Source organism: Corapipo altera, unplaced genomic scaffold (assembly GCF_003945725.1).
Source record: "Corapipo altera isolate COAL_440 unplaced genomic scaffold, ASM394572v1 53, whole genome shotgun sequence".
Classification (NCBI taxonomy): domain Eukaryota; kingdom Metazoa; phylum Chordata; class Aves; order Passeriformes; family Pipridae; genus Corapipo; species Corapipo altera.
This window is the reverse complement of record NW_020884900.1, coordinates 50,322-69,167: the sequence shown is the minus strand read 5'-3', so window position 1 is coordinate 69,167 and position 18,846 is coordinate 50,322. Positions and strand designations below refer to the sequence as shown.

At 39.8% G+C, this 18,846-nt stretch overlaps 1 protein-coding gene across 4 annotated transcripts in view; it reads right to left on the bottom strand.

Annotated features, from left to right (window-relative positions):
• The window catches only part of RTKN2 (rhotekin 2), a 40,745-nt gene extending 22,130 nt beyond the window's left edge, over positions 1–18,615 (bottom strand). Inside the window, exons 1-8 of one of the 4 annotated variants that reach the window (XM_027649496.1) lie at positions 16,968–18,615; positions 16,804–16,885; positions 16,457–16,632; positions 9,226–9,425; positions 7,190–7,248; positions 3,881–3,934; positions 2,845–2,962; positions 1,251–1,451 (exon numbers count right to left, since the gene is read on the bottom strand). In XM_027649496.1, the coding sequence (XP_027505297.1) occupies positions 1,251–1,451; positions 2,845–2,962; positions 3,881–3,934; positions 7,190–7,248; positions 9,226–9,425; positions 16,457–16,468 (644 nt within the window). In that variant the 5' untranslated portion in view covers positions 16,469–16,632; positions 16,804–16,885; positions 16,968–18,615. Of the gene's footprint in view, positions 1–1,250; positions 1,452–2,844; positions 2,963–3,880; positions 3,935–7,189; positions 7,249–9,225; positions 9,426–12,546; positions 12,610–16,456; positions 16,633–16,803; positions 16,886–16,967 lie in introns of those variants that run through there. The other 3 variants (XM_027649498.1, XM_027649497.1, XM_027649495.1) reach the window with 3 other exon arrangements.
• Between the last annotated feature and the right edge of the window lie 231 nt (positions 18,616–18,846).

Genomic DNA, 18,846 nt, shown 5'->3' with positions numbered 1-18,846 from the left:
AATAAGCCAGTGGTTATATCTGATTCAAACTGTGTCTAATGATAGCGCGTCATGGCCCAGTTGAAGCTGGTGGAAAGCATGGCCACCTGACATGATGCAGATTGAAAAATACCTTGTCATTAGGTGGAACCCACTGGAAAGTTAGTGATAAAACTCCCTTTGCTCTGGTGGATAAGATCTCTTGTATGTCTATTTTTGAGTCAAACAGTAATATCAGTATACAGTAGTATCAGTTTGACAAAGACAGAATATGCTTGAATGTTTCCTTTCAAAAATCACAGGAAATAGATGTATGAAGCTAGACTAAGACTACACTCAACACCTGGCAAGCATTAAGCATTGATTCTTTACTTCTCAGCTGCCAAAAAAAGTAATTCCTTGAAAAAATTGCTTTCTAAAAAAAAACAAAAACAAAAACAAAACAAACCAACAAAAAACCACTGGTATTATTAGCATTTGCAAATTAGGTATTTGGCCTTCTTAAATCTCAATAAAATTAAAGTAGCTGGAAAATATTAGAAGGCAGTTAATTTCACTAGAAAACGTATGCAAGACTAAAGATCATTTTGAAAAGGAAACAGGTAAATTATTGGGAACAGCACTTATATCTATGAACACTGAAAACCAGTAAGTCATTCTAAAACATTCTGTGCTAAAGGCAATTAAGAAATCTCCTGTTAAGCAGCTTGTAACTGTAAAGTGCCTTCGGCAGTCCAGAGTTTTACTGACAAGCTGGAAGGAGAATTAGAGGAGAGGGTAAAAGGGTGGGTTCTCCTGCCTACATATACACCTTTTATTTCACACAACTTGTAACTTTTAGACACGTCTACCTGTCTACCGTCAAGTATGAGCAAAACTGGCCAGGTGCAAAAATAGAATGGGGGAGAGAGTAAATAGGAAAGGTGGAGGGACAGAGGGACACAGGCAGACTGACTGTACAAGCTTGACTTCTTCTAGGGATCAAACCAAAAATATTTTAGAGTTTGCAAAGAACAGTGGATTTATCAGCTGCAGAGCAGAAAGATAAAGCCTACTCCTGTGTTTCAAGATCAGAACCAGGCCCTAAGGCTCAGTGACATGGTAGGAATTCACACCTACTTTCTCATTTCCTATTTAAAATGTAAATTTTTATCACTTGGGCAAATACACAGAGAATCAGTTTCTTGGCAGATTTCCAAAAATTTACAATATATTTGGTTTATTTCTATTTTAAAAGGTATAAAACCAGAATATCAATATATAGGGCTTACGGGATGACTGGGTCAGCAGGCAAAAGGGATTCACTGCTGTCTTCTTCCAGGGCAGCTTTGAGTTTCTTCCCTGTAGCTTTGCTGAGGGACGTTTTAAGCTTCTTTGCTAGCTTCTTAGGAGTGTTTGTTATATATAAAGACTCCTCTGTGCAGCAACTATACACTTCAACCTTCACCTGGAAATCTGGTCTTGCTTCATTGCTGAAGGGGGGGGAGGAGAAAATTTCAGAACATTTCTTAATAAACTGTGCATGCAGCCAAGGAATGCTGCTGCTACTTTATGTATTAAATAACGTATTTCCAATCAAGGGGAGGAGTGCCACGAGATTCAGGCACAGACATACATTAATATGGAATTAAGGACTACAGTACACAGCAGTAACTTAGTGTTGAAGTCATGAGATGAATGTTATAATTGAACCATAAACAATTACAAACAGGAAATTCAACGTTTAGGTTAAAAACTGAAAAAAACAGCCCACGTTATGGAAATACACAGGCAAGACATTCAAACACACTTAAATCTGCCCTCTACTGTTACACAAAAATCACATGATTGAAAACCTATCCATATCTATGGTCCTAAATCATATTGAACTGTTTTAAAGATATCTTAGTTGCACCCCACACCCTTCACATTACTGAAAAAGATCCTATCTTGCTTAGATCTAATGAAATCTGTCGTTCATAGCGCAACTACCCACTGCTGCATCCTCCTGTCACAGCCTTTCGCTGTTTTCAGTTCTACTGTTCTCAAGCTTAGTCATCAAACCAGAAGCCCAGCCTCATCTTTCAGGTACAAATCATGTCATGACACAGATGCCCATGACAAAAGCATGCCAAAAGCTTTTATAACAAGTCTTTCTTTATCCTGGGAGATACAAGACAAGTCAGAGTGCCTTTTCTGCTTTTGTTGTAGTATTTCACAGAAACTCATAATGATAAGTCTCATATCTTTGAAGAAGCTGACTTAAATCTTTGTCCCCACTCTTAACTGGAACAGATGTTTAAAAAAGTTTAAAATCTGATTTAAACTCAGGATCTTGATTTAAAGTTTGAGGTAGTTCTGGCTTTCAAGTCAGTCTTCCTCAGGAGAGTGAATCTAAATTGTTGATATAAAAAATAAAGGGGGGGAGGGGAGTTAAGCACATGCTCAGATAGGTGTGACAGAACATGAGGTGTTACGTGAGGAACGAGACTGTAGCCTGCTGTACAGAATAACACTTAAAACACTGGGTGCAATGTTGATGTCTATACTTTCATAATGCTTTCAGGTTTTAGCATCAATTTAATTCAGTCCTTGAGATATAAGTTTATCTCTTTATATGAAGAAAAAGGTTTCAACATGGCAAAAATGAAAATAAAGAGAAGGAACGAAAAGATTGAGTGGTACATCTAGAACCAGCATCATCCTGTACACAAAACCCAGCCTTCCAGAGGTGGGGATGCACCACCCACTGAAATGAACAGAATCTCTACTGATTCCTTGGCCCTCAGCAAAACCTAGTGGACCTCAGCCAATCTTATTCACAGGCACTTTCAAAAGAAAACAGCAATATTTGTACTTCATTCAACAGAAGTAAGTTATACTCACAATATGGTTACATTTTCAAAACAGATGTCTGTTATTGCTTTATCCACAATGGTCACCTCAGTATCAAAAACCTCAGCTCCCATTCTGAACAAACAAAAAACTGCATAGCGCTGTGATTCTGGAGAGAGCCAAAGAAAGGTTTTATTAGCCCTATTGCACAACACAGTGCTCAACACTTCCAGTAAACAAAAGTATACTAAATGGTAATCCACACCTCTAAGGAATTGCCCTGAAGTTCTTCCCACCATAAATTTTCATCATAGTATTTTATGATAATTGACCTATCAAAGCTGCTGTATAGGTACAACAACATTCACAGAGGGAAAAAATACCCACCCCTATGAATAAAGAAAAAAACCAGTTGAGTAATCAGGTGTAGTTTGGGCTAGCAACTTCAAAAACGTTAGTAAAAATGTAATTTTGTTTAATAAAACTAATTGTACCAAAAAAAAAAAAAAAGACCTAACATATGATCCAAAGTCTGTATCATTTTATGAATGTACTATATAGGATTAGACTATTTTGCCATGCTTTGCCCCTCTGACCCTATTGAAAATCAAAGCGAAATCAATGCCAGGTGACAGCTGGAACAGATTTAGGGTTAATCTCCATGACACAGCAAAATGCATGTACTTGAAGACTACCCAATAATACACTCAACACCAACAGACAACTTTCATTTAAATTTCTCACTGGAAACAGGCTGCAATATACTCTCTCAAGTGTAGAAAAGACATAGAATAATGTGTTTAATCAGAAGTTTCTCAGTTAACCATTTAATAACATATTTTTATTGCTTCCTCTGCAATTAGTCTCTTCAGAGACTAGAGTTTAAACATAGAGAAGCACAGGACTGAACTAACTCAACTTGCTACAACCAACTTCAACTTATGAGCATTTACACAACAAAGAGCAAAATATGGGCCTAATGAAAGGTCAAAGAAGGGGTTGAAATGAGTATGGACTTCCTCATTCAGTTCAGATTTACAGGCATAAGCAATTGCTTATCAGAGTAATTAATAATGATCTTACATACTTTCTTTATTGCTGAAGTGATCAGAGCCTTTCCACATCAATGGTATCCGAACATCTAAAGGGGAAAAAAAAAAAGATGGGGAAATTAAGTTACAGTCAATACCGTAGATCTGTGATCAAAACAAGTTACAAAAAGTTTCTTGTTTCTTTTTCTGATGTTCTGGTGGTAACAGGACCTTCCACCCAAAGAACAGTATATTTATTTTAAGTTTATTTCAAGAGAAAATTCATCAATTTGAAGTGTCATTTTTGTTTAGAAATTAAGCTAGAATAAAGAATATTTTAAATCTCATTTGAAAGTACCTAAACTAACATTTCAGAGTGGCTGTGTAACATAGTTCTGAGAGGTATTCTCTGAGGCCATTATTATGCATACATGTAAACCGAAACTCTGCTTGCCTTGTGCTGGAAACCACTCATCCCACTGCAAGAGGAAAGCCTTCCTGTTTTAATGAAAAGACTGGGATACTTATACTGCAAACACTTAATTCTTGCTTTGCTAACCACAGAGAAAATGCCACTTGTAATCACAGTTCTAGTTAGAATTGTCTTAGTCGGCATAAAAAGAGTTTCGAAATCTTTTTTTTTTTTACCTCAAAAACATCGCTCTACTTCAGAACCATAGCAGAAAGGCAATTATAGAACCATTATTTTAAATCATGCCTGTCATTTTAATATTAGGAAAGTATTTTCTACAATAAATTTTCCAGTTTATCTGCTCAATCCAACACAGCACTGAGTGACATTTTCCTCCAGTTCTGAGGAATCAGGTTTAGACAATGTTTCTTATTAGTCCCTTGTCAAAAGACAAATGCAGCAGTGGGGGCTTTATAAACCCAAAGTTGGTTTCTGAAGTACAATGGTGCTGTTTAGAAGTACGTGCAATATATTAAGCAACACATGATGGCAGCAGTGAACAGCACAAGCTCAGTTGTCTTTTGATAAAACCCTTAAATATTGTTATAAAGGAGCATTGCTGGCTCCAGCGTTGATTTTCATATGAGGCTGATGGAAAAATCCACATACAGTATGCTAAGATGCAAAACAGCGGTGGCATTTTGGCAACACGTTGTCATGTATTCCTACAGGGGTTTACCCACAAAACTTCCTGTTGATTTAAGTGAAACCGCATGGTCACTCTGTCCCAGAAGTTAAATAAAAAATTCAAATTTAAGGTAATTTTGATTATGAGATGTATTATTGTAAATGCTATTTCAATTCTGAAAATTTGAAATTCAGCTGTTTCTAATCATTCATGAAAACTAATGAATTTTCCAGTGAACTGCCAGCAGGTAGCTTTAAACTGCCACAACTTCCTACAAATCAATACGTCACCATGTTCCAAAACTGTCTTTCACTTCTAAAGATGCATTTGCATAGTAAGCATTTCTAATTTCTTTTCAATAAAGAGAATTAGTTTCATTAAAACCATTACAGAAGCCTCTCTCAAACTTTAAAAATACATATATTTATGTCTGTCATTGATAAAGCACAGAATGTTTCTTTCTTAAAAGACTGTCTTAAATTTACATAAACACATGAAAATAGTTTAAAATAAAAGCCTTTTTTCCTCTTTAATCATAGCAAACTCTGAATGACAATTTCAAAGCACTCAATAGGCCTTGTTAGCAATTAGAGTACTAGATTAAAGATTACTTCTGTATGCCACTTTCAGTATCTTGCTAGCTGAAAAATTTATATCTTAGTCAGAAAATTATCAGGACATAGATAGTCAATCACTTGGACAAGTTTAACACAATAATTGTAAATCAGCTTTCAATTCATTCTTGGATTGAAAGAGCTGTCATTTATCAAAAATAAAGATCAATTTTCACACACCTTAATTTCAGTTACCATTAGCTGTAAATCCATGTGGATGCAAATTGGATACATTCAAGCATCACATTTAATCAAATTTAAAGCAAACAATTCCTTTCTGAAATGACTGCAAACCATGATCATGTTTTTGATCAACATTTAATATACTGTCTTCTGACAAACAAAATCGATTGATACGATAACATAAATTACGTCATTTATTCGCACGTGTGGGGGATAAGTAAAAATGATACAAATGTGAAAATCTGGGTTACAGAATACATTCCCCACACAGTATCCAACATACTTTAGGAGCACTTTCCTCAGTAGCCCTGCAGAGCTATTCCAGAATTTTTGGTGCTGGTCACATGACGCCCCTTTTTTTGGTAATAATCTAAGCTTCGGACATGTACTAACCGTATATGATGTGCTAATGGATTTATAAGTGGGTGGATTACTTGATGGTGGAAATTAGGGGCTTAATAACAGGTGATCTATAGAAAAAAACTTATTTCTCATACTAAAAATAGAGTCCTTAAAAAATCTGATTTTCTAAAGATAGTAGAAGCGTATTATTATGACGACCCTAAAGTCTTCACTGCAGATAACTCTGCAAATCCAAAGGAAGGTGCAACCACAGCACAGACAGTCAAACAGACGCTTTCACCCAATTACCATAAGGAGGAAAGACAGATACACATTCTGCAAACAGCTGTGCTGGCAGAAAACATTACTGAACCATGTGCTCATCACTCTTCTTCTACTAGAAGTTACCTTGCTTAAAGATATGACAAAATATTTAGAATTAACTGAAACAGTTTCAGTAGTCAGCCCTTCTACGCTATTTTATTCTTAATGAGGCAGGTCAGAGAGCACAAACAGATCTGTTAGTAAAGCTGGCAGTACAGCCACAGGAATGCTGAATGTGGTAACATCCACTACTGGCACAGGCAAACAAACTAATAAATCCACAGCACTGAAGTTTGAGAACAGGCTAGGAAACAGTGTACCAGCCCACTAGAAATCACTGTTAAATATTCTTGTCACTAGCCTGCATTGAAACCATACCACTATACCTTTGCTATAGCCATGTAACCTGCATTACTTGAGTAACATTTGCATACTAATTATAGTTCTGCCCTCAATTTCTTGGACATACTCTGTACTATCACTTCAAAGTCCGTGGTTGTGGGGAGAAAGAAGTTTTCAGCACATTCACACTTATTTAGCTTTGAAATGCATTCAGTGTGTAGTGGCAAACAAAAAAAAAGTCTTTCCCTCTGTGGAAGGCCCTGTAAGTAAAACAGAAATACAAGGTATGTATTTCACACACATGTGTGACTTTAGCACAAGTTCCCTTGAAGCACTAGGGGATTTATACCTCTGAACCACATACACACTTTAAAAATCTCAAATTGTTTGTCTAGTTTGTATTACAAGCCACTGTCCAGCCAATTAGCTCCTATAACAGAGTGACTACCCAGCCACTTACCTGATATGGCAACCTTTGCTCTGCATGCCACCCAGTCTTTTGTCCCATTTTCTGAAGACCTGCCAAAAAAGAAGAAAAGAAAAACAAGATTTGAGATCTGTGCATTTAGACATCTAAAACACAACTCTTTAAACACCAAAAAGTGTCAGAGTCTTCATATCACAGCTCATTTCAAATGTTTTTCTTTTACAGTTAATTTTGGTATCTCTGGTCTAAGACATGAGTCATTAGTTTCCTAAGGATAATCTAGAAGGAAGGTACACCATCAATTTTCTTAATTCCCTAGAAGATTTTACTCCAAAGCTTATATAACCTGGGTATTAAAAGAAAAGTAGATTCATCTTCCGTGTCTTTTCCCTTCTGTATGCATCAGCGGAGATGCAACTTAATTAATCAGTTCTATTATTGTTTAGAGAATTGCCTCCTCCTCTATTAATAGACACTTATTATAAAATGTTGCATTTTAATTTTCCATGCAGGCAGTTTGCTGTAGACCTCAAAGTCAACCTTAAATTAAATAAAGTCAACCTTAAATTAAATAAAAAAAAAAAATCTGTGGATAATGAGTAACAAGAGTGCTCTCCTCACCTCTGCCACTGCTCCTAACACCTAACCAGATAAGGAGAAATGAAAATTCCTAGCTGCTACCAGTATCACGACTTCCAGAGGCAGTTAGAATATCTTTGCAACTCACTGATTACAGACCCACACAAGAAGTAACAGGAACAAAATCCATTTGAAAACCCTAGAGTAAGAAAACTCAGTCACGATTAAGCTATAACCAAATTCCAGTCTTGAGCAAACACCAAAAGAAAGAACTCCAGATGGACTATCAACTATCAAAGATACAATTTAAATGATAGGGAAATAACACTATAGGATGCACCTCTTCTAATGACCTCCACTGAAAACTCAAGGGATTCCTGAAGCCCGAACTTTAAGCAGTGCATGACAGTCACAAATCAAGCAAACAATACAGCTGTTCACACACATCTCCAAATATCTCAGCCCTGTTCTAGATATGTGCCATCACCACTCTGTGGTCACTGACATCAAAGACAAGGAGTTGAGTAAATAAGCATATATCCATAGTTGATATTATTCCATCACTAAAAACATAAATAGTGAACCACTATAAGCATCTTCATCTTAGTAGGCAAAAGCAATACATCCACAATAATTACAGAATACCACATGTATTACGTGCTAGTTTTCAAAATCAACTTTCAGATAGAAAGCTCTTTCCTCCAGCAAATTTCTCCTATAAAACCACATTTCTGAAAGCAAAAAGTAGCAGAACTGTTCCCACAGATACAATTAACTGGAGCCAAGCATGTATCAAAGATTTTCTGTGTTAAACTGCAATGTAATATTCCATTAAATTAATAACCTGAGAGTAATAGTGTCTCTGTACCATAATTCTCAACATTGCATCCAAAATATTCGATTAGGCAACAGAATTATAACATTAATAATATAAACCACGTATACTTTAGCTCCTTCAAGAGTTATAATGTGAAAATATTTTCAACTAATTTTTCTTCCTATTCAGTGTTGTTTTTATCAGTTCGCTGTAGTTAACACAAGTGGCCAGCAGAGGGTACCAATTAACCATGATGGTTCCCTCATTAAAGGGCCCTTAGTAGCAATAAAAGGAAAAGTAGAAATACTGTTCTGACTTGGATAGCTTTGTTTTGTTCCTTCAGACTTGGATAGGTACCTTTCTGTATGCTAAAGGTAATCAAGAAAATATGACTATTGTATTACTTGATACTGAATTACAGTTTAGTGTCAATAATCTACCCAGAAAAATATGACTAGTATTTAATTTTCTAAAGTAAAAAGAAGATTATGGAGTGATCTTACAAAGTAACGTTTTGAGGCAGCTGTAATTTATGGTTATGTGGGGGAAAAGGAAAGAAAGAGCTTAAAGGAAGGATTTAAATCCACTTTTCTTAAACAGGCTGCTAAAAATTCACGTAAATAAACGCCTGCTTCACACTGCTGCCTTTGCATTTGAGCTGTCATTAACTCACTGCTCTGCAGCTCTGCACGGGTCTGGCTCTCCTGCGTGGCTCTGTAGCTGTGTCCTGTACGCCCGTATCCGAGCATTGCAGACCATCAGGCTCTTGACTGCGCACAGGAGCTGGTCCTTCTGGGTGCTCACTGCCAGCAGTTTGCAGATACCCTCATGCATCCGGATCTCAAAGTCAATCTTCTCCTGGATGTCACGTTCCTAGAGGTGCAAAAAATAACAAGAGGTTAAACAAAACAACAACTAACAATATCCCTGAATTTTTAAAGGCTCTTTTTATTTCACAGTTGGGATAGAAAACTCTAGGTTTTAATTATGAGCAGCTATTGCAATGATTAGTGAATGTAAGAATGATAGTTCTCTCTTCGGGGACAAAAGAGTAAAACGAGATGCAACAGATTCACTATATCCATTATACATGCAAATTCCAAACCAGGTAGTAACATGAACTCACTGTTAGCATTTGAAAGTTACTCGTGTCATTCACAGAAAAATAACATATGGTCTTTGAGAGGCCTACCTGAACCAAACTTATAAATTAACACCCCACTTTTTGCAGTTATCCCTATTAAATAAACTTTAAACTGAGAAAATGTCTTAAATATTTTAAATCAGAAATTCAATCTCATTACCTCTTTGGCCATCTGAAAAAGAGTGAAGAAATATGAGGGTTTTTCACTTCTGTTTGATATAAAATTCAGGTAAGAGAAGAAGCAAAAATAAAGGAGACTATTCCAATATTTGACTGTTTCAGGTCACGAACATGTTTCAGGTCAGACAACTGTGGTAGCTTCAACCCTATACAGGGATCATGCCATGCACAGTTTTCATTCAAAGTATGAAATAAGCAATACTTGCCTGAAAGTCATTAGAATTCTGCATCACTGTTTTTTGAAGGACTAGGATATTTTTAAAGGTATTATAAAAAACTTCAGGAAAGTTAGCTTTTTCCCGCCTACTTTCAGAGAAAACAAACATTTATAAATGACTTGCTACTTCAAAGAGGTCAATCCACACCGATCCAGAACATAATTAATGTGAAGGATCACACACAGTTTACTGTCTCCCAAAGGTGTGCTAGATGCCACTGATGACTGATACAAATTTCCCTGTTATGTGACCATTCCTGGCCAAACCAAATATTACTGGCACACTAAGAACAGTGTTATCACTGTATTGCAGGGTAGCATTGCAAATAAATTGCAAGTCAGTGACTAGTGAAGCTTTGTCAACACTAAGCAAGTGTCCCAGCTACATCTGGAATTGCCAGGAACGTGTCAGTTTTCAGGTTTACAGTCTGAACCCAAAACAAGCACTTGGGCAGTGGATCTATAAGCAGTTGTCTGAAACTTGTGGTACAGTTTCTCATTTTCCTCAGGTAATAAAGGAGGTGGGTTCCTCTCACCCATGATGATAAAGACCCCAGGCTTGTGCAGCCAGGTAAAGCAGGACAAACATATGTCCTATGAATATGCCAGCATTTAAGGCAATTTAGTCACACAGTGAGAACGCAGATGATGAGTAGACACCACCGTGACAGAGGAAACTAAGGTGTAGAGAACTCTCCAGAAAATAACAACTCTCAATCAGAGACCCCATGAGAAATGCCCGGAACGCACACAGGCTCTCTGGCATCAGTGGCTTGTTTTGTGGTGAATAGCTCCCAAAGGTCTTATCAGAGGTGTTTTCCATAGAAGTTCTGCTAGTATTCCCTACAGTTGATATATGAAGGCCTGAAACCACTATGGCACCATAGGCTATCCCAGTTTTCTCCCTCAGGGATTTGCTTTTTAAAGTTTCAATCACAATCAGAGTAGTATAAAGCAGGGCACCAACACCTCTGCATCCCTAGCATCTGCTTCTCTAGCCACATTTTTTTTTCAGGGCTCTTCTCAAGAAAAAAAAAAGAGAGCAATAAATAGCTTTTGTCAATCTTCTCTTATTCTGAGTCAAATTTTACACGGTTATGAAAACCTAAGCCAGGCCTACACCTGGCCCTAAGAAATAATTACTTATTCTTTAAGCCTATGCTTATAAACCAGCTGCTACAAAGCTCAGAAGAAGAAAATAGTACTTCCTCCTAATATTTTCCAGGGCATCAGCCCCTGCTCCTCTCCACATCTATCACCTGGTACATAAATATAGTGAGGAAATAAACACTCCTAGTTTGGGGTATCTGCATGTATCCATACTGGGACTTTCAGAACCATGCAAAGCATTCAGTCCATGTTACATCTCACATAAAAAAATTCCAGACTAGCAGTAAATGGCTGTTGGGCCACAGCTTAAATAACCACACCATATAAATCTCATCTGAAGGAAGAACTTAGCAGCTTGATTTGGAATATATAAAGTTCTTTGTGCCTAGCAAAAATGATTGGTCAGCTTTTCTTTCTTTTCCCATTCCTTCTAAAAATACGAGCACACCATCTGGACTTGGAGGAACGACTCAGCACTGTTTTGCCATATGCTGTCTACTAATGCACTGTTTCCCTCGTGGTCTCCATCCTTCCCCACTAGCAGCACAACACAGACAAGATTACTAACGGCTGCTGAAATTTTCAGCCCCATACTCAGGAACTGCCTCAGCAACACTTCCAGAAAGCGTCTTTATATTTCCCACCTAACTATACCAAGTATAAGAAATTTCAAAGGATTTCTAGTTTTACATAGGTAATGCAGTCACAAAACAACCAAAGAATTCCAACAAGAGCTAAGAAAAATTATATGGATACTGCTGAAGGCAGGACAAATTGAAATTTTAGTTCATTTAATCACAGGCTTTCAGAATCTTATTCCAAGGTACACTTCTGATTTACCGCCACAGTGGCTTACATCTAAACCCTGTAAGCCTACTATATTTATTTAAAATAAGCAAGTAACCAGGCAGTGAGTATTCTTCTAAAACAGGGGCTGTGAAGTCAAGACACCAGCTTGTGCACTTTGCAGCTCAACACCGGAATGAGCGCTTGCTGCAATCGGCAGCCACAGCTTTACAGGCGCTGCCGAGTTCAACCAATTCGGGTTTGTAACTGATTCCAGGTTTAAAAAGACACAACTCATTGACCGGAAAACCAACGGCTGAAAGACCGAAGAGGTGGAAGGGACCAGCTCCGAGCACGGGCGGAGGGTGAGCGGGGAGCTCAGCCCTGCTGTGCCGGGGCAGCCCGCGGCCACCACGGACCCGCCCAGCTCGGGGGCACCGCAGCTCCCGTGCCCCGAGCACCGCCGCCACACCGACACCGACATCGACACTACCCCCGCGGGCATCGCGGTGCAGGGTTGCGTTGCGTTGCCCTGCCCGCCCGACCCCGTCGCTCACCGGCCCGTCCGGCCGCTCCATCCTCATCAATGTGCTCAGTCTCGTTCTCCCGCCGCGCCGCCGTTCAAACCTCCCGCCCCCGGCAACGGCACCGGCCGCGGTCGGACCGCCCCCCCGCCCCTCCCCTCCCCTCCCCCCCCCCGCACCGCCCCTCCCCTCCCCCCGCCCCGCCCCCCGCCCTGCCCCGCACCGCACCGCCCCCCGCACCGCCCTGCCCCGCACCGCACCGCCCCCCGCACCGCCCTGCCCCGCACCGCCCCCCGCATCGACCCGGGCATACTCTCACCAGGACACCGCTCACGGCCCCGAGCACCCGTGTGGCTTGCACGGACACCCGCAGCAATGCATTAGCGCTACGGACTGCTACTGACCGCGGCATTAACCCCGGGGTGTTTAGCTACAACAGCGAGTGCCAGTAATAAAGGCCGGGACAAAACCTCCCTTGGCTCCCTTGTTCCTCGTTAATCTGTTTTTCTGGGAAAGGGCAATGACACCTCTTTCTGGTGAACACTCTTTGGGGGAGCTGGGAGGAGAGGCTCATGGCTGCTTTGCTGATCCAAAGCACGCCATGAATTTTTAAACGTGTTCTTGGTTTTCTGCAGTTCATCTAATTATGCATCTTTAATGTGCTGGTACTTCCAATAGCTGCACTAGTAGCATGCATTGTGAAAAGTATATTATACTGTTATACAATGAATAAGTGCATTAATTATATTATTATATATTACATTAATAAGTGCAACCCAATTATTCATTGGATTGACTGGAGACGAATGGGAGCCATCTCTCTCTTCTGCTGCCAGTTTTGCAGCTCTGTCCTCAGCAGATGAAACAAATGAACCAAAATAGTGTCTCCCATCCATCCCTCATACCCGATTTCTTGGCTTTCCCCTCTGAATTCCTCCTCGGCAGGTGATGGTCAGAAGCACAGATCCTCATTGCTTTGCACATGGTTGTCAACATTTGCGGGAAGTAAAATGTGCTGGAATGAGTGAGATATACAGTGTTGCTAACAGCTTTCTACAGAAGACAGAAGTCTCCAGGCTAACACATGCTTATTTAAAATATAAGGAAAGGCAGTTAGAAGGGAAAAATTTTAAAAACCTCATCGCTTGATCAGGATTTCACATAGCTGCTCTGCAGCTCTGCTTGCCCCCTGACATTTACAACTGGGGCTTAAATGCAGGAGGCTAACCTTGAGGGAAAAACAGGAACTTCTGGACCAAAGGTATGTATTCCTTGTTGCAAGGAAGAGGACAGGGAGCTCTGCTTCCCTCCAACTTACTCAAGTGTCACCTGGAGGCAGAAGTGGCAGCAGCAGCTGTTCAGCAGTTCCTGTCTCCATCTTGGGCCACGTTTCTTAGTGTAAGGAGGCATTCAGAGCTTCATTAAATACCTTCATCCCGTCCTGAGGTCCTCTGTATACCATTGGCAAGATACATGCCACAGCTGGGAAGCACTACCCTAGGTTATTTAGTTATAGGCACTACCTTTTTTTCCCATGTTTAGATACTCCCTTCTGTTCTTTAGGTACTGTGACTTTCCCAAAATTAGTCTCTCTGCAGTACATCCAGTGGAGAAATCCCATCAGGGAGCCAAAAGGCTTTTGCTTAATCAAGGTATGATACTTAGAGCTGTATATAAACAGTCAAGATATCTAAGAGTGAGTTTGACGGAGATTGGAAGGAAAGTCTCCATCTAATCTTGGTGCTTCCTGCATCCCAGCATGAACCTTGGATTTCCATCTCTGCTGCAAAGTTCAAGACTTCAGACACATCAAGAGAAACCCATCAAACAAGGGGAGAACATGAGATGCCAAATCAGAGTGCCCTTTTGAATCACAGTAAGGCTTATCTCTTAAGATGTGGTCTGGTCTCCCCTGAATCAGTCAGGGATGGGATTTGAGGCTCAAAAATCTCCAAGTGATTTTCTACGCTACAGAAAAAACTAGAAACAAGAGCACGTCATGTAGTGGAATTGAAGAAAACAAGGGAAAGTCTCAAGTTAACTGAATTGCATCATCCTTGAAACAATGTTTGACCAAAGTAAGTGAGGGTACAGACTCAACAAATATCGATGGCTGAAACCCTTTGATGAGTTTGATGTAAAATCTGGGAGCAGCTGGAAATGATAACCTTACTGTAGAGATAAACAAATAAGGAAAGAATTACTGTAACTCTACCTTGCCAAAACTCATTCACCAACTCACAAGATGGTGCACTACCTCAGAAAACTAATGCAACCTGTGAAAAAGACACATCAGACCACTTCCCACACAGCACCATCCCAAGCAGTTCAGGTTAGACTCCTGGTTCAAGCCTGAAACCCACTGGTTCAACCTTTCCAGAAACACTCCCTGCCAAACTCGTGAGAACAGCTGTCTCAGGTGTGCATCTAAAGGGTTTTATCAAAATCCAGAGCGGCTACACGGATGCCACAAAAATCACTGCAAAAGGACAAATAATGCCCAAAATTATTCCAGGCAATCAGCATCTTTAAAGCCATTTTCACTGGTGGTGTAGACAGTTCCCAGGAATCTGTGGCAGCAGTTCAAGAATTTTAGGAGCTAATTAGCATGGTTTTGCAGTACAGTCTGTTCAGCAAATCCTAGCCTTAATAAAGCCCAAAAATGTGACTGCTAGCAGCATAAAGAGCCCAAGCCTGCAGCCCTTACACATTCCTGCTGACATTAACCTGAATTGGAACCCTTAAGAAAGCAATGGGAGCTAAATGTGTAAGACTCAGCCCTAAGCAACACAAATAGTGTCTTCCCAAGCTTAGTGCATACCTACTCTTCAGTTACTTCAAATGTCCAGTTTTCCACTACATTAGGAAAATGTTACTGCAAAGTCTGGCTTTTCACACTCTTGTACCTGCTTCTGCTTTGGTCCTCCTTCATATTCACTTTCTGGAGACATTCGGGTTTTTTGTTATAAAATTCAGTTGATCAGAGGCTTAATTAAAAAATTAAATGTTTCACCAGACTTCTAGCTCCATCTTTTAAAGGAACATGAGACTGAGGCTTTAAAAGGCATTTCTGCAGGTTTAGGACGAGGTGAGATGTTCTCTCCGCACTCCAAGTCTGACTCCAACAATGCTCTCCTGCTGCTGCAGCACACAAAGTAACTTAAAATGAAGAAGGCTTTGTACCATCTATGTTATGCAGAGATTTGGGATTCAGCTAGCAACTATTATGCTCCCTAATTGAAGAGTAATTCCAGCAGACAGCAACAATCAAAAAGGAAGCATTGTAACCATGGGGTTTTTTTCTCCAGAGAAGCCTCCACTGAAGGGCAAAGAAACCCAAGACACAACCTACAAGGGAAAACAAGGAAAATCCTGCACAGTCACTGCTGCTAGAGCAGAGAAGTCATAATGGGGGCATAGGGTGAATTAAATAGGGGATCTATATCCTGCCTTCTGGGGTTTTTAAGTGAAACATTTTTTTCAGATGAATCACACCATCTTTTCATTTGCCACTCAATTTGCATTGCAAAGCATTTGGCTTCCTTCTAGTATTAGGGAAACTGGATAGCAGAGGAAAGATCATTGTCTATCTAAATCACTGTTCTGCTCAAGTGTCAGATCAGCATATTATTTTAAATGTTAGGCCCATCATTTTGGTTTAGCAGCTACAAAATGTCTACGCCTACTCTTGACAGCACTGCAGTATTTTTCCTAATTTCTTAGTTCCCACAGCTTGCTACACCTACGCCTTGAATATCATCAGTGTGTACCAGTAGACATCTATTCAATTCCTCTTCAGATTTATCCTCTTCAGATTTAGCCTAAATGGAAATATGTGAAGATTTGTACTGGACACATGGGAAAGAATTTGCAAAGGCTTTTTATAACTGACTTGTTTAATTTTAAACTGAAAAGCAAATTGTTGCCATTGATTACCACTTACTTTGATTACCATGGTATGTGACAATTGTAGATTGCTCCAATGGGCAGAGACTGGAATTTAGGGTGTTTACCTCAATGCTTACTGGAGCCTCAGTAACTCATTTCTCCATTGCAGCCTTCTGAGGTCAGTTGAAGTCTTTCCATTCTCGTAGCTGGGCAGAAAGGCAACATGTAGACCTACAAAACAAATTAAGTATGGGTAATACCTTACTATAATGAACTTCAGTTTCAGTTTTGATTAGATAAGATGAACATTAATCACCTGGCCAATGACAGTGAGCTAAAGCCCAACCCCATCAAGATGAAAGCAATGATAAGAGAAAACTTCGTGGGTTCCATCTTACCTACCTGAGCAGTGTGAAGAAGGTATCTTCTCTAGGGTAGTTATGGAGCCAGTCGTTGAAGGCATCATCCTGTAACATGCAGGTGTCTAAATCAGCTAGGATGCATCATCCTTACCTTTCCTGGATAAATAGACACAGAGGCCAGAACATCTTAGACTAAACTCTTACTATTTCTGGTGTTCTCAGATTAATTTTACACCGAGAGCTTTCTTATCTTCTGCTCAAGGTTTTTTAATGTTCTGCAGTCCTCCATCAACTGCTCCAGTGCTCCCAATGGCACTGGGGTTGCATGTCTCTATGATGCCACCAGCAAAACTTTGATGCCAGGTGCTTCAATGAACTATTTTTCGATCATTTTATGTTCCCATAGGATTTCTAAAAGAAACTGTAGAAGGCTAAAAAAGTATGAGGAATTATTTTTCCTTTTTCCAGATAAGATTCCAGAAACTGACTCCTCAAAGTATTCCTGACATCAACCAGATCTTGAAATGCCTCCAGATCAAATTGCTGTAGACTTTTTAAGTCACCATGTATGAGATAAATGCAATCAAAACACTTTTCGTAACAGAAATTGTAAGTTACAAAAAATCCACCCCCATATGAATTTGGAAAACAGTTTCTGAGATCAAACCCGAAAACCTTAAAAATCAAATTAAACGCTGCATGACTTTGAACTGCAATTTGATCATCCTCTATGTCTTAAAGTTGCTCCTGCACAAGACAGGTGATGAAGGGTGGTTGACTGAGGTAGACCAGTCACATGTGTTCCTGTGTTTCTGCTTGGGAGAACTGGGGCACTGGTTTTGAAGCCAATTCACATGTGATTCCCACATAGGTACAGAATTAACCCCATCAGAAGTATCCTGTTGGACAAGGATCCTCACTGGTGACTGACAGCTTTACTAGAAACCTTTCTCCAACTGAGAAGACAATGTGCACACACAGTGTCTAACAAAGCATGAATTTTTGCAGCCTTTCCCCAAGCTTAGAAATTTATATGGTCTCTCTTTTCAATTCTGCTTCCTATCTCAACAGCTGTTGAATGAATGAATGAAATTATCTTTAGTTCCTTTCAAAATCAAAGTTGGTTGAAATTGGCTGCTTGGATCCACTGCTAATAGGGGGACACTTATACACACACTGAGAAATTATGGTCATGTAAAGATGATACTGCTATGGGAACGCAGAGAGGTCCTTTCAGCTGTTCCATATTAAGGAGATGTTCAGTACAAGAAGGATTTCCTAGAGATTCTACAGTGTCACTCCCATGGCATGCTTTTGACTAGGATTCCTCTGTTGGGTGAAGAGTCCTGCTTTGGTTTCTTGTGCATTACTACAGGTGGTGTTTGTTGTATAAAGTCTCTATCTGAGACAGCTGCATCCAACTGTTTGCTGGGCAGCGAGCTGCTGGAGTCACCAGTTTGTGTCATGGGAGAATCTAACTGGGCATTCTTTATTTTCCAGTTTCAGGATCAGGTCTGTTATGATTTTCCCCAATTGATATTGCACAGGCAAGTTAAAAGTCACTGGGTCATTTAAATGGATTTCCATTTCGAATTTGAAAGGGGGAATAAGTGCACTGAGAATATCATAGATCTAAAGATAGACTCCCATATGAGAAAATAGTGACAGAAAATCACCTTCCTTTTGATAGGCAGAGGACTACTGTGTATTGCTTGGAGAGCAGATGCAGGCCCACTTCTTGCAGCAATCTCCGAGGAAAAAGGAGCAATTCTCCAAGTTGGCTCTGCGATTGACTTCTTTCTTTTTTTTCTTTTTTTTTTTTTTTTTTTTTTGTCTGGAGGTAGATACGATTTAGAATATCTCTGCAGAAAACAATACTTGGCAAACGGACTCTACCTGAAGTGAGTTTGTAGTCTGGTCTGATTTTTTCCAAGTACTGGAATGTAGGTGTCTAGGGAGAGAAACATGGCACTGCAACGTACTCTGAAGGCCAAGCAACATAAGCTGCCCTCTGTGCAGCCACAGTCACTCAAGCTCCCCCTGCACTGCAGCATTGCTGAGGAAGGAAATTGTAATTGTCCCT